Source organism: Tachysurus fulvidraco, chromosome 3 (assembly GCF_022655615.1).
Source record: "Tachysurus fulvidraco isolate hzauxx_2018 chromosome 3, HZAU_PFXX_2.0, whole genome shotgun sequence".
Taxonomy (NCBI): domain Eukaryota; kingdom Metazoa; phylum Chordata; class Actinopteri; order Siluriformes; family Bagridae; genus Tachysurus; species Tachysurus fulvidraco.
Window position 1 is genome coordinate 30,831,507 of NC_062520.1, and position 14,610 is coordinate 30,846,116.

The 14,610-nt window shown below is 38.3% G+C and overlaps 2 protein-coding genes across 2 annotated transcripts; both read right to left on the minus strand.

Moving 5' to 3' along the window:
- Nucleotides 1-36: 36 nt before the first annotated feature.
- On the minus strand, nucleotides 37-3,294 carry leng1 (leukocyte receptor cluster (LRC) member 1). The gene is made up of 5 exons (XM_027171615.2): nucleotides 2,796-3,294; nucleotides 2,100-2,282; nucleotides 1,560-1,748; nucleotides 1,364-1,470; nucleotides 37-732 (listed from the first exon to the last, which is right to left on the minus strand). The coding sequence occupies exons 1-5, from the start codon at nucleotides 2,925-2,927 to the stop codon at nucleotides 504-506; spliced, it is 840 nt and encodes a 279-aa protein (XP_027027416.2). The 5' UTR covers nucleotides 2,928-3,294; the 3' UTR covers nucleotides 37-503.
- A 1,337-nt stretch (nucleotides 3,295-4,631) lies between these two features.
- Nucleotides 4,632-12,895, minus strand: tmc4 (transmembrane channel-like 4). The gene is made up of 16 exons (XM_047810728.1): nucleotides 12,716-12,895; nucleotides 11,075-11,255; nucleotides 10,850-10,998; nucleotides 10,609-10,776; nucleotides 10,081-10,166; nucleotides 9,451-9,596; nucleotides 9,227-9,374; nucleotides 8,892-9,050; nucleotides 8,377-8,531; nucleotides 7,840-7,966; nucleotides 6,819-6,916; nucleotides 6,460-6,643; nucleotides 6,171-6,301; nucleotides 5,892-6,047; nucleotides 5,300-5,378; nucleotides 4,632-5,214 (listed from the first exon to the last, which is right to left on the minus strand). The coding sequence occupies exons 1-16, from the start codon at nucleotides 12,741-12,743 to the stop codon at nucleotides 4,990-4,992; spliced, it is 2,220 nt and encodes a 739-aa protein (XP_047666684.1). The 5' UTR covers nucleotides 12,744-12,895; the 3' UTR covers nucleotides 4,632-4,989.
- Between the last annotated feature and the right edge of the window lie 1,715 nt (nucleotides 12,896-14,610).

Here is a 14,610-nt window from a genome sequence, read left to right on the forward strand (position 1 = left end):
TTAAAATAACCAAACATACACATACACAGTACAACATAAAGCAAAGTTGTTTTAATGGCCTGTTTGTTTTTTAATTGCCTGACACCCAAAATAATATCTGCAGTTATCTTTGGAGTTTCTAAAGCCCTAAATAACACAAACCAGGACCAGATGATGCTACGACTTCAAAGGCTTCAACTATTGTTTAGGAACCGAACATTTTATTCTGGCCCATGGTCATTTATCAACGTTTACTCAATAAGTGATTAAATATAAGTAACAATTTTTACACAGATGTTATATACCAGCTCACAAACACACTGAGATGAGATGAGATAAAGGGACATGGACACAAAGTATGTGTCTGTGTTAAGTTAGACCATACGCCATACGTGTGGTCCCGTGTCCCTGTGATCGTTTGTGGTTGGAACTGCACTTTTTGAGGTCATACTTTGCTTTGGAGCATAAAGTCTGCGAGATGTTCAGATGAAGGCTGAGCTTCAGTCTGAATGAAATAAAAGAGTCTAGGAGTTGGAATGCAGGAATTCCTGTACGAGGTCTATGTCTTTTCTCCGCCGCTTACGTGCTAGTTCAGGAAAGTAAGCACTGTTGTAGGCTCTGTCCCTCTCCTCCGGCTCCTTCTGTTCATCCTTGGCTCCTCCCACTCTGTTCCTCTGGTCCAGCAGGACCTGAGCACGTCTCCTCTCTTCAGCTTCCCTCTGCAGTCGCTCCGCACGCAGTTGCTCCTTCGAGCTGAACAACAGGCAGCAGGTCGATTTATTTTTACTCAGGGTTCATTTGGCAACAGTTCACTCTTTCTGTTTATCTGTCTGTCTATCTGTGTGTGTGTGTGTGTGTGTGTGTGTGTATTCACCTGGCTGTTTTTCACCCTTTTAGATATGTGTTGATCAATTTTCTCTCTGTTGGTCTATTTATATCTTTCCCACTATTGATCTAAGCATATGATGGTCTATTTATCAAAATATAAACCTGCCTGTATGTTTACTCGTTCATCTTTGTATCTTTTTATCCAAACATTCATTAATTTGTGTGTATTTGTTTGTCCATCTATGTGTCTGCCAACCATCTATCTATTTATCTATCCATCCACCCTCCCACCTGTATATCCATACACCTATCTGTCCATATGTGTCTATTATCCATCCACCTGTCTGTTCTGTCCATCCAACCATTATCAGTCGGTCCATCTATCTATTCACTCGTATATATATATTGTCTGTCCTGTGTCCACAAGTCTGTCATATACCCATCTTCAATCTGTACATCTATTCATCTATCCATCCACCTGTCTACCCACTTATCCAGTCTGTTAAAAAATGCTCTGATATTTAAATGAACTGAAACAGTAAAGACGTCTCCTCACCTCCCTGCACTCATCTTCTCTACTTTATCCCTCTTCTTGTGCTTTTTCTCCTTTCTGTCTTTCACCGCCAGAGCTTTCTTGATGTCCTTCAGAGGGTCCAGTTTGTCCTACACAAGCACAGGAGACACAATTTCCATTTACACAGCACATATAAAGGAAAGGTTATCAATATTATTATTATGCATCTTCACAATACCTTTAACTTCTTGTCTTTCTTCTCTCTCTCCTCCTCACTTATAGCTTTCCTTTTGCCCTTGTCTTCTCTCTCTCTCTCCTTCTGTCTCTCTTTGTCTCTCTCTCTCTCCTTCAGATACCAGGGTGTGGCCTCTGTACCAGGGGTGGGGCCAAGAGAGACCAAAAGACCAATCGCACGCTCCTGTTTCTCCTAATCATCAAGCAAATGATGAGGAGTTAATCAGCTGCACGACGGGTGTGTGTGTGTGTGTGTGTGTGTGTGTGTGTGTTTCAGAAATGCTGTTATTGTTTAATAGGCAGGACATGCACAAAGATCCTAATTATCGGTGCAATCTGATTCAAATATCTGCACAGTGTGTATCGTGTCACTTTGTGGATCATTAAACAAATTACTCACTTCTTTTAATTAAACAAATGAATTTATAGGATGCGTCATGATTATACTGTATGCATTAAAGTAGTGTATTCGGTGCCAGCTGACTGTGTTAAAAAAACAACATTATGGCTACATTGAGTCATGGGTTATTTTGGTTACACGCACTTTCTCCTCTTTCTTCTCACGGATGTACTCGACGTTGCCTTTCTTCTCTGATGAGTCCTCCAGGGAAAACAGGTTGAGATGCTCTGACCCACCGGTCTCTCTGCTTGTCTCTACCTCACCCAGTGGTCCTGCCGTGTGCTCGAGCGCCACGCGGGATTTCCTCCGCAGAAAATCTGTCCGAGCCTTCGGGAAAAACACGGAGGGAAGAAATAATAATATTATAATAAACAACAATAACAATAATAATAAGATTTGTATATATGCTGATTCGGGAACAGTTGAACGCTTAGCTGAGCTTTATTTCACACTTAAACTGACTTTATTTCACACTTAAAAATTAAATGAATATTTTCACATCCATATAAGAAAACGATTTAATAAATATATAGTAAATGTGTAAAAATATATTATATAACAGAATTATAACAAAGTCAGTACATAAATTATGGAATTTTATTGTTTTAATTATGTATAAAAAAAGCAAACAAACAAATGCTGATCATAATAATTAATAATAAAATAATAGTAGTTAATAATAAAATAATAATGAATAATAATATAATATTGATAATTATAATAAAATGTCGATAATTATTATTTTAATATTAATAAAACAACAATAATAATAATAATAATAATAATAACAACAACAATAATGTGTTATCCCTAGATTACATTTTACGTTGCCATGGTTACCTCTTGCTCCGCACGCTCTGCGCGCCTCCGCACTTCTTTCTCCTCCTCGGCCGCGCGCTGCTCGTCTCGGCGCACGCGCGCAATGTTGTCCTTATTGCGGACGTGCCAACTCTTTTTCGGCAAAATATTCATTTTTTAATAAATGTAAATCCTCGGTACAGAAAACAAACAAAAATACAAGAACAAGAAAGCAAATAAATTCGCTTTGATTAAAAAAAAGGCTAATCTGAAACAATAATGAGCTACACAGCTAGCTATGTAGCTAGCTGGCGTTAGCTAGCATCGGTAACTTAACTCGAATTTAGTGGCCCAGATTCATCTGCAATCTGTTTTGAAACAAGTCCTTTTGTGAATTAACGATTTCGCCTAAATAGTTTGTCCTTCGGAATGTAATAAAACAAATAATAAACGTTCGAGTCTTCCAAAACAAGCGACAAGCGAACAACGGATGTAGCCGAACGTGACGTGGCAACGTCACCGCGTAAACAATTACGCAGGACGTACATGGAAATACCACAAGATGGCGCCCGTGATCCAGGAACGATCATGGTGAAACCTGCAGCTTTGCTCTGCACGGATGGTTCAGACAAATGCTATTCCAAATTTTTTTTTTTCAACTAACCATTGAGTCGAAAATTACTCTACAGTATAATCATTAAGCAGGAATTGGCACAAAAATAGTTACACTTTATGTATACACACTTTATATATATACACTTATTTTTTTGTGTTTACATTATTTTACAGCACATGGAATAACAATCTCCCCCTTACAGTAGCAATGTAGTAAATATAGAAAAACACAGTAGTTACAAATATTTCCAGGGCTCTCAAGTTTTGAAGACAGACAAGAGTGACATCTCCAACCCCCCCCCCCCCCACACACACACACACACACACACACACATACCCCCTGAACCATCCTCCCAAAAAAAAAACAACAACAACAACAAAAAAGGGAGGGTTGTTGTGTTTGGTAAGGATCACTGAAAACAATTTAACCAAATATAAAGTATTTATTCAATTTAAATTTATTAATGTGTGTGTGTGTGTGTGTGTGTGTGTGTGAGAGAGAGAGAGAGAGAGAGAGAGAGAGAGAGAGAGAGAGAGAGAGAGAGAGAGAGAGAGATTATGACTGGTGTTGTTTATTGTAAGTGTTTGTTGCCTTTTTGGACTCCTTTATCATTTGTAATCTTGCTCCCATTTAAAACAGTTTGGCTAAAGCCCAGACATTTTTAGGGTCATGATTGAGGACAATGTCACATCCAGAGACAAGCTGTTTCGTGTTGAGGTTTCGTTCAAACCGACCATCGAAAATACCCTCTGGGCATCAGCATTAGAATGTGGAAGCACTAAAACCAAGACTGCTTGTTCTGAGCAGGTGTTGTCAGTGAACAGGGGCCCCCTGGCACCATCTCAGGGCCCCCAGTTTGAGAACCACTGGCCTAGACTACTTGTTCTGAGCAGGTGTTTTCAGTGAACAGTCTGTAAATCTGTTGGCTAAGTTACAGACACTCATGAAAAACTGATGCTGATGATCTGGGAAACGTCTCTAACAGCAATCAAAATGTCATTGTTTGTGTCAAACAAGTTGTGGATTTGTGGTAACATTACAACAGGAGATCATGACTTACTCTGTGCTCAAAGTGATGCTCACAGCTCCAGTGGATTTCTCTGTGGGTGAACGAGGATGATGCTTCCCTTTCCCTTGGTTGTTGCATTAAATCTTACCCAGATACAAAAGTGCTGTTTTCTGATTGGCTATTGTGTAGCCTCTTTTTTTGATTGGCTGATAAGTGTCAGGGTTGACTAAGAACTCCAGGGGAGACACTCTTGGTTCCTGCCCGATTCCATAGAGACAGCGGTGCGGACAGATACGTTTTGGGCGCTGCGGCATATTAAATATTTGATAAATAGTCAGTTTTACTGTGTGACAAATACAATGTGTGGCGGGAGAGCGTGACAAAAGACCGACATGAGGGACTGTCACACTCAATGCGTGACATTTGAGAGCCCTGTATTTCTATTTGTAGCATATCCTACTTCACATACAAAACATTATTCATAGATTTTGGCTTTCAGTCATAAAGCAAAGTAAACATTCGTGTGTATTTTGTCACTAAAAAGTTTAAGCGGAAGCTATAACAATGTCTTTTATGACTCCATGTCTTGTGCATATGTTATAATATGTACGTCAAGTGGCTCTGTCATAAAAGCCACTATTCCTAAAGTCTCTAGTCCTCATCGCTGGTTCTTCATCTGGCTCGAATGCAGGATTGTAGTTTTCTTCCCATCTTGGCACAGTACCATGTGCACCTCTGTCACCTCTTGTTCTTACTTGTGGTTGTTGTTCATCTCTATGAGCATTTGCATTCAGCTCCTTGATCTGTTTAACCAGGAACTGTTTATCTCGTCCTTCCTGTATTGACAGGAAGAAAGCATGTGAGATAGCAGAGCATTTTAGGATTTATACATTATGAGATTAGCAGCAGGGGGGCACTCACCAGTTTGTGTTGTTTCTTCAGAAGATTAATAGTTTTTCCATAAACCGAAGCTAGTGCAGCAATGTAACACATCACAATACTGCAGAAGAGCACAGGCAGTAGATTAGTAGGATATGGGATGTGGCATGTGGTAGCCTAGTGGTTAAGGTGTTGGGCTACCAATTGGAAGGTTGTGAGTTCGATTCCTGCTGCCACTGCTGGGCCCCTGAGCAAGGCCCTTAACCCTCAATTGCTCAGTTGTATAAAAATGAGATAAAAATGTAAGTCGCTCTGGATAAGGGCATCTGCTAAATGCTGTAAATGTAGATTACATTGTGGTGTATTAACAGTATATATAAGGTGCTGATTTGTTTTCTGGCATTTCAGCTGCAAATCACAGGTTTATTTAAATGTTATTGTTTCTATCTTTATGTCTAATTCAGAGGGTTGTGTATTTACGATGTTCCACATCAACAAATTTACAACATTAATATTATCCTCAACAATGGCTGCAACTATAAATGGATAAAATAATGATGTGTGGTATTTTTGTGGAATAAGACGAATAAAACAAAGTCTAAAGACTGACAGACAGACTGACAGACAGACCAACCATGATAAGATGAAGAGCGGTATGGAGAAAGCCTGTGAGCCGATATACAGCAAAAACTGCTGTGTGGTGTTGGATAGCAAATGTAAGGAAGAAGGAATGACATCCCACATGGAGGAGGAAAAACGAAAAGGACCACAGCCATAGGATGGATGAATACTGCAAACAAGAAAAAAAAACAACAATAAAAAAGCAATGCTATAAATATAATTTCACAAATCTGTGTGTGTGTGTGTGTGTGTGTGTGTGTGTGTGTGTGTGTGTGTGTGTGTGTAGACTAACCTGGCTATACTGTAAATGAGCACCACACTGGAAAGCATCCAACCGAACAGAAGAACCAGGAAGATAAAGAAATTGGAGCTCGTAGAGCGAAAAGTCCTCACCGCCGGGCGACAGTTCTGGAATAGAGTGACCTGGGGAGAAAAAAATGAGGGAGAGAAGCACACAGATAGATAGATAGAATCTATACTCTGCACTTTGTGTAGAACTGTGTGTTATTGTGCTATACATGGTTGAAATTGCAATAAAAAAAAATCTTGACTATTTCTACTACTGCTATTAATAAGGATACCTTTTTGCAGTAGAATATGATGATGAACTTGATGGTGTTGATGAGTGGCAGCATGGGACAAAACAGAGCACCGCACCACACCACAGTCTGTCCGTAAACAAGCGCTAACACGTTTGCAGCAACAACAAATTCCTGACGACCCACCAACTGAGCCAGCTTACATGAGCAGTGATCCACTACCAGCCTATAACACATACACACACACAGGTCCAAATCTTTCAGTCCACCATAAAAATCTTCACATGAAACTAAAATCTCTTCTTAATCTAAATCCACTGTTCGCTTTATATAAGTATATTTTGAATTGTTATGATTGATAGATAGACAGATAAAGAAATAACAGAAACAGAGAGACTAACCTGCGAGGAAACTCTACCAGTACCATCACTGCAATGGTAATAAGAAAGTCAAACAGCGTCAGCTTGTACATTTCCTGCCCGACACGTGTCTCCCAGCACTGTTTGTGTGTTGAAAGAAAACAAGGAAAATGAAAAGAAAGAAAAAAAATACAGAGGTACACCACAAACCGTGACTTTGCAACACTGTATGAAGAAAATCTAAAATATAATTCAATATTTTTCCCACAGGATTAAAAATAGTTTGCACATGACTTTATTATTAGCTAAAGTTACCACAGGAAGTTTTCAATAGCTAGCTACATTTACTACATGATGTTATTACTCTTTCAAGACCGCAGGATGGTATTACTAGCTAGCAAGAGTTACTACATAATGTTACTATTTAGTATGTTAAACAGAAAATGTTTTACCAGCAAAAGTTGCCACATGAGCTAATTACTAGGTAGCTAAAGTTTCCTCAGGAGGCCATAACTAGCTAGCATAAATTACTACATAATTTTACTATTCACATTGGTTACCAGAGGAGGTTGTTACCAGCTAAAGTTGACGCTGTATGTTACCACAAAATGTTATTACTAGCTAAAGTCACCACAGGAAGTCATTACCAGCTAAAATTACCACAAAATATCATTACCAGCTAAAATTACCAGAAGCTGGCGAGCTAAAATTACCACAAGATATCATTACTGCTAAAATTACCACAAAATATCATTACCAACTAAAATTACCAGAAGCTAGCGAGCTAAAATTACCAGCTAAAATTACCAGAAGCTAGTGAGCTAAAATTACCACAAGATATCATTACCAACTAAAATTACCACAAGATATCATTACTGCTAAAACTACCACAAAATGTCATTACCAACTAAAATTACCAGAAGCTAGTTAGCTAAAATTACCACAAGATATCATTACCAGCTAAAATTACCACAGGAAGTAAAGTCCCAATTATGTAGTTCACTAACACAGAATTTTAACTATATATGTACAGTTCATTACTATTATTATTGTTGTTGTTTACCTGATACTGTGTGTAGTTGTAGCTGCAGGGTGAACAGTTTTGTGCTGTAATGCTTCCCTTACATGTGATCTTTTCCCACAGAGTGAACAAAAGTACACCTAAACTCACTAAACGCAGGAACACGGCCCTGAACGCAAAGACAGTGGAAAAAAGATGTTATTTGTATAATTAGGAATATTATTCAGACCCCCATATAAATAATTATACGGCTAAAATAAAGAAGTCACCTGGTTCTTTACTATAAATGCTAGTGTTAGATTGTTAGCTAGATAACTAGAATATTGTTTAACTAGTTACCGTTTCCATGGTTACATTTATATTATACCTAGCAACGTAAGAGGTGGTGTGTAACTTGCTAGCATTGGATTTTAAGCAACATTCTTCAGCTTGCTTTTTATTACAAAATCTAAGTGCAAAAAAATTAGAAGCTAACTATAGATTTGAATGTTCCTGTGTTGTGTGATTTGTGTGTGTGTGTGTGTGTGTGTGTGTGTGTGTGTGTGTGTGTGTGTGTGTGTGTGTGTGTGTGTGTCTAACCGGAGTAGGGCGAGGATTACAGTGACACTAGGTGAATATTTCTCCAGATTAGCGATCTGGTCACAAAGAAAGGGAACGACAAAATTACTGCCTGTTATAACCATCGAGGGCAGATACTGCAGCAGCAATCCCACTATGCCATCTTGTTGTTGAGTCTGAAAAGAAGAGAGCAAGTAATCCTCATGAGTCGCTTCTCATTGGCCTATAATTCTGGAGTTTATTGAAAATTGAAATTGATCTTTCTCATATTACTATGGCTATCACTGTAATCAGTGCTAACACTCTTAGCACTTCTCTCTGAGGGAATATTTAATCAGACAATATAGCGAGTGGACAATGTTTTATAACTGAACACTCAGAGAATGATGTATAAATATTTTTAATAATTTGTTCAGTCAGCTAATATGATTAACCAGTTAATTTAAAGCCGCACCTTCTCTCATTTGGCACTACTATAAATTGTATTTGCTGTGAAAAATTACTTTTGCTCGCAAATAAAACTAGCTATGATTTACCTGACTGTACTGGGTTGCGTAACTGATGGCAAAGAAAGCGGCCACTATCATTCCCAGAATGATGAGGTGTAGAAAAATTCGGAGGGAATAAAGCGAGAACGCTTGAGAGAGTGTGAGAGAATCAGCCTTCCTCTTAATCCTCTCCTCCTCCAGATCCACCTGGCAGAAAAAAAGGAGAGAGAAATATATACAGAACTTAAGCAACATAAATGGTTGTGCTTATGCAATATATGAACTTAAGCAACACACACACTCACTCACACACACACAGACACCAAAGTGACTGGCTTAAATATTAGCTGTTTCCCAAATCGCATACAGGAAACAATGCTCACCTGTAGGCGATAGCGCAGGTTGTTGTGTTTCACTTTGACAGCTCTCTGATCCTGAAGGCCATGATCCCACCCTGTAAATACAAGCACACTGTACCCTCCTAAGCGTCCTCCATCCATGGCTATTACAACCCGAGCCACTCCACCCATCCTGTTGACCAAACGGATGCTTTGTTTGTTGTATGCATACAAAATTACAAAGCTATCATTGATAACGTTGTGCTTACCTAACTACGATGCATATCAGGCAAAATAGGAAGTAGAAAGCGGCGGTGAGAAGGTAAGCCAGCGGAATGTTGTATGAAAACCCGTTGCTTGTGACCTCTGTGTTGTTATAAAATCCATAGAAAAGATACGAGTACTCCATGAAGCCCTGGAAGAGGATCAGGAAGAGGAATCCCAGGGCAAGTTAGCAATCTTTTTTGGAAGTTACAGCTTTACATCTGACTGCTTTAAACCTCTGACACTGGAGACTCCTTCATGAAAAATCTTCTCACAGAAAACCTCACCATATCAAAATTTCACCCATCCACTTATGTAAGGTATCCATTTGCATTACATGTCCCAGTCTAAGTTGGTACCATAGAAACAGTAACATATTACAGAGTGAACTACTTTTGGAACTACTTTCCATCTGGAGCTCATGTCTTTTAATCACTGTGTTACTATAAAACTACAAAGTTTACATATATTTACAGGCTTATTATCACTGATTGCTGTTATGTAAAGTAACAGAAGGGCTAAATGTCACCCATTATCTTGGTGATACTCTACATTATTATTGTTAGGTTCGTATTGAAGTTCGTAGTTCACTGAGATATGGTAAGCACTAAAACAGTCCATTTTGTATGTCATACCGTTCCTGACAGCAAATCCAGGAAGTAGGTGTAGTAAATGGTGAGAGGCTGAAGCTGAACATCGTAAGGCAGACACACGTCAATACCTGCATCAGAAACCGAAATTTCACACTGTGTACATGCACAATTCACAGTCAGAGTGCAGTGAGGTTAATTAACTCTGTATGTCGAGACTACAAACTGAAATGTTTGACATGATGTTACCACCATCAAATCCTTGACATGATGCTACCATCATCATGCTTCACTGTAATGTTTGGTTGTATGGGGAATCATCAAGGAATCATCGTAAAAATCTGTGACAGGGTTCGAGGCATGGAGATAGGAAACTAAGGCTTGGACTTAACAAGGCACATGCACTATAAAGACTTTATAAGGAAAGAGAGAAATAAGCGAGTATAAAGAACCAAAGTGAAACACAGAACAGGTGAAGCTACAAGGCTGGATGCAAGACCAGAAGTTTCTGCTTTTGTGGGAGGGACAGAACTGAATAGAAAGAAACAAAACTATTAATAAATAAATAGATACCTGAAAGGTTGACAGAGGGAACCGTTATTTGACCGCTGGAGTTGACTGAGTGGAAAACGATGCTAGGTATGATGACAAAACCGGCCATCAACAGGAAGGACAGGAAGTTAAGGATAACAAGGAATCTCAAGAACATGAAATAGGACTGGACTCCTCCTCCAAAATGTCCTGTTTGGAAAAGAAAAAAAAATCACAGATAGAAAATGCTTCCAGAACTAATCTGTATGCCTTTTTTTTTTACCTCCAATCTGGTGCATGGACTTCCTCCAGAGCTCGAGTAAAGATGAGACATTCTCCAGGTCCTCACGAAACCGCTGAAAGGACTTTGAGTAGCGGAAACGCCAGGAACCCCAACTAGACACAATGGGGACTCGCATCTGCTGCACCTGCCTGAGAGACACATTCTATATAAACCGCTACATTTTTATTTACTTCTTCATAAAAACATAATAAAAGTATGTTGTACCGTATAGCTTTCTTCAGTCCCATATGAAGCGGCAGCTCTTTGAGATTTTGCATTCTGTTCGAATTTTCATCCTCGTCTTCCACAGGACGGGAGCTCCAGTCAAACTGCACTGCACTCTCGTTCACTTCACTGTAGGGAGCTTTTCGGGCCCGTAAGGAGCCATAGTGGCTGCTGTTAAAGTCTGGAAACATGGCGATAAAGTAAACCTCTCATTCTGAAGCATTCTGTGTTTTTTTTTTTTTTAATAGTTAAATAAAGAAAGTTTTTTTTGTTTTTATTATCTTTAAAATGTAATCGAATTTCTTGTGAGGAAACAGTAAGGACAGGCCCATGTTTATTTGTACTTAAAATGGATAAAATGACCTACAGGTGTATCACATCAGGTGATAATTATTAGAACGTTAATACAGAGCATTTTGAAGGAGACTTGTCTTATATAAACCTCAGATTTTTAGTTTGGTTTGCTCTTAATTGATAAAGTGACAGGAATCACCATGGTGACATGCAAAGAGCTCACTGAGGCCTTCAGAAAGAAGATTGTTGACGTTTATGAGTCTTTTAAGGGATATAAAAAGATCTCAGAAGTAGTTGTAATCAGACATTCCACTGTCTGGAAAATCATGTGGAGAAGATTTAAAACATCTGCCAACATGGCCAGGTCAAGACGTCCGAGCAAATTCACCTCAAGAGCAGGCCACAAGACGCTAAAAGATATCTCCAAACACCCTAAAATATCATCACAGGACCTGCAGCAAGCTATAGTTGATTTCAAAGTGCATGAATCTACAATCAGAAAGAGACTGAACAAGTTTAATTATCATGGGAGGTGTGAAGGAGGAAACCTTTGCTGTCTAAGACATCACACAACAAGAGGACAAGACGTTTGTGAAAGAACACGGAGACAAAATTATTTGGACACCATAACAGAGGGAATGTTTCAGCAAATAAACCTCATACCTAACGTGAAACATGAAGGTGGACGTGTTATGGATTGCGGATGCTTTTCTCATCATCATTATGAATCCACTATGAATTCTACATTGTATCAGAAGATGCTTGAGGAACATGTGAGACCGTCTGTCAAAAAATTTAAGCTGAAGCGGAACTGGACCTTAAAAAAAACATCCCAGTAAATCCACCAAGGACTCGCTGAAAAACAGAGAATTCTTGAGTGACCAAGTCAAAGCCCAGATCTAATCAATCAGATCAATAATCCTATTATTGACACAGGGTGTACTAACGTTTTCCTCATTTGAAATACTGTTGGCATTTCTTAATAAAAAACTTAATAGTTAATACTGTAGTGTGTACTAATTCTAATCTTTCACATGACTGTATAGTTATTACATATATTATGTATATTGTATATGCAATATTCAAGGTTGAGATTCATTAAAAATGTGAAATTATTTTAATTCCAGTTGAATATATACATATACAAAGAATCCATATAGTGAACATAGTCTTGGTTGTATGGAGTCAAGACATCTTTGACACCTATTACACTACTAAGGATTGCAACTAAATCCAAAGTTGACTAAAGGAGAAAGAAGTGCATCAGGTATAGGATTTTTTATTTTTTTTATTAATTATCAAACCAACGCTTCTATTAGTGTTGGACGAGTGATTAAAAAATCCTACCTGCTGTGTTTAATACTGTCAGCTCCATCGACGTGCACTAAATCCACCAGCGAGGAATCAAAATCAAACACTCATCAGATTACCTGACTTCATTTACTTCAAAAAATGAGTATGTGTGTGTATGTGTGTGTATCCAGGAATCTCTTGTGCTTGAACTTTGAGCTTGTCTTAGAGACACTTCCTTGTTTTAGAGGACATTAATCCCCCATTGTGAGTCCAGTATGTGTGCGTGTGTGTGTGTGTTTGTTTAGAGGTAGAGTTGCAAATTAATCTGCGAGGGAATAAACTGCTCAACCGGTTTGGCCTCATCCCAAATATCGGTTTCTGTTTTTAACAGACCAATGGTTATTTTAAGGTTCTGTCCCAATTCGAAACACAAAAAAACTTCTTGGTAATTGTTGCTTTATCTTTATCTTTAGATTATCTCTGATAATCTAACTGACGTGTCCCAAACAACACTAATTAATCACTATGTACTGTCTGCCACATAGATGCTGGCACTATAACGTAGAACAAATAAACACTATCAGTCTACTTTGGAAGTGTCACAATCCACACTCATTAATCACTACACAGTGTAGGCCACAGAATTGCTAACATTTCACTCTGGATGTCTCCCAAACCACTCACAATATTCAGTACAGACTGTAAAACCTACAAAGACCATAAGATCGTTGTGGACATGTCCCAGACCACACTCATTATTCTATATACACTGTAGACCATTCAAAACATTGTTGTGTTCGAAACCAAACTCATTATCAGCTTGATATTTAGCTATTTCCAGTGTATTATGTTAAATATTATTTATCAGGTACATTAAAAAAATGGTCATTCCTCAGGGTTATGCTAGTTCACTACCTGGAAAAGGTTATCTAAAGATACCACCAATCCACAGACGGTACAAATGGAGGAAATACCCTTCTGAGGAGGGGTCAACACACAAAGACAACCCAAAGAGCGAGACGTGCAATAGTTCACCAGGTCAAGAAGGAACCAAAGGTAAGTTTTAATCATCTAAACCGAAGTGTTTTGGAATGACCGAGTCAAAATCCTGATTGTGATCCTGTAGAAATGTTCTGCAAAAAAAACCCCACCAACATCCTGGTGTTGATGATGTCCTTCTTATGTCCTAAAAAATGGGTTAAAATTCTCCAGAGATGATGCGCAGGACTAATAAGTTTTATTGCTAAACAAAGGGGTTATACCAGATACTGAACACACAGAACAGCAGATCATTTTCCCAATTAAACAAACAAACAAACAAATAAATAAATAAATGATTGGGTGTATTATTTTTGTCTCACTTCTTTTTGTCTGATTTATTTATTTATCTCACTTCTTTACTTTTTAGTCTGATTTATTGATTTATTTTTTGTCTCACTTCTTTACTTCTCTTTGTCCGATTTATTTATTTATTTGTCTCACTTCTTTACTTCTTAGTCTGATTTATTTATTTGTTTTTTTTTTGTCTCACTTCTTTACTCTTTGTCTGACTTATTTTTTTATTTAAAAAGAGAAAATTCAAAAGGGTTCACAAACTTTCAAGCACCACTGAACTGCCCCATAATGAATGCTGGTTACCATAGAGACCATTGTACGTCCAGACGTGTATGTAGGTAGAATAGATCTGTACTGATATGAATGTGTGTGTGTGTTAAACATTTACTGCTTGTAGTGTCTCTTCCTGGAAATTCTAGCTTCCTGATGAGAGATTATAAAGTGTGACCACACACACACACACACACACACACACACACACACACACACACACACACACACACACACACACAGAGCATAATGACATGTTTAAATAATACTAGTTATAAAGAATTAGCATGATCCTTGTTCCAAACCACACAATATCTTTAAAAAAATAAGACATTCAAGTTAAC

Bases quoted from the DNA above. Each gene is read 5' to 3' on its own strand.
- leng1 (XM_027171615.2), bottom strand. From the start codon at position 2,927: ATGAATATTTTGCCGAAAAAGAGTTGGCACGTCCGCAATAAGGACAAC. The intron at 2,283-2,795 runs GTAACCATGGCA...TTTTTCCCGAAG, and splicing joins CAGAGCGTGCGGAGCAAGAG to GCTCGGACAGATTTTCTGCG. The intron at 733-1,363 runs GTGAGGAGACGT...CCTGTTGTTCAG, and splicing joins GAGAAGATGAGTGCAGGGAG to CTCGAAGGAGCAACTGCGTG.
- tmc4 (XM_047810728.1), bottom strand. From the start codon at position 12,743: ATGGAGCTGACAGTATTAAACACAGCAG. The intron at 10,167-10,608 runs GTATCTATTTAT...TTTCTGATGCAG, and splicing joins TCCCTCTGTCAACCTTTCAG to GTATTGACGTGTGTCTGCCT. The intron at 5,379-5,891 runs GTTGGTCTGTCT...GCTCTTCTGCAG, and splicing joins CCGCTCTTCATCTTATCATG to TATTGTGATGTGTTACATTG.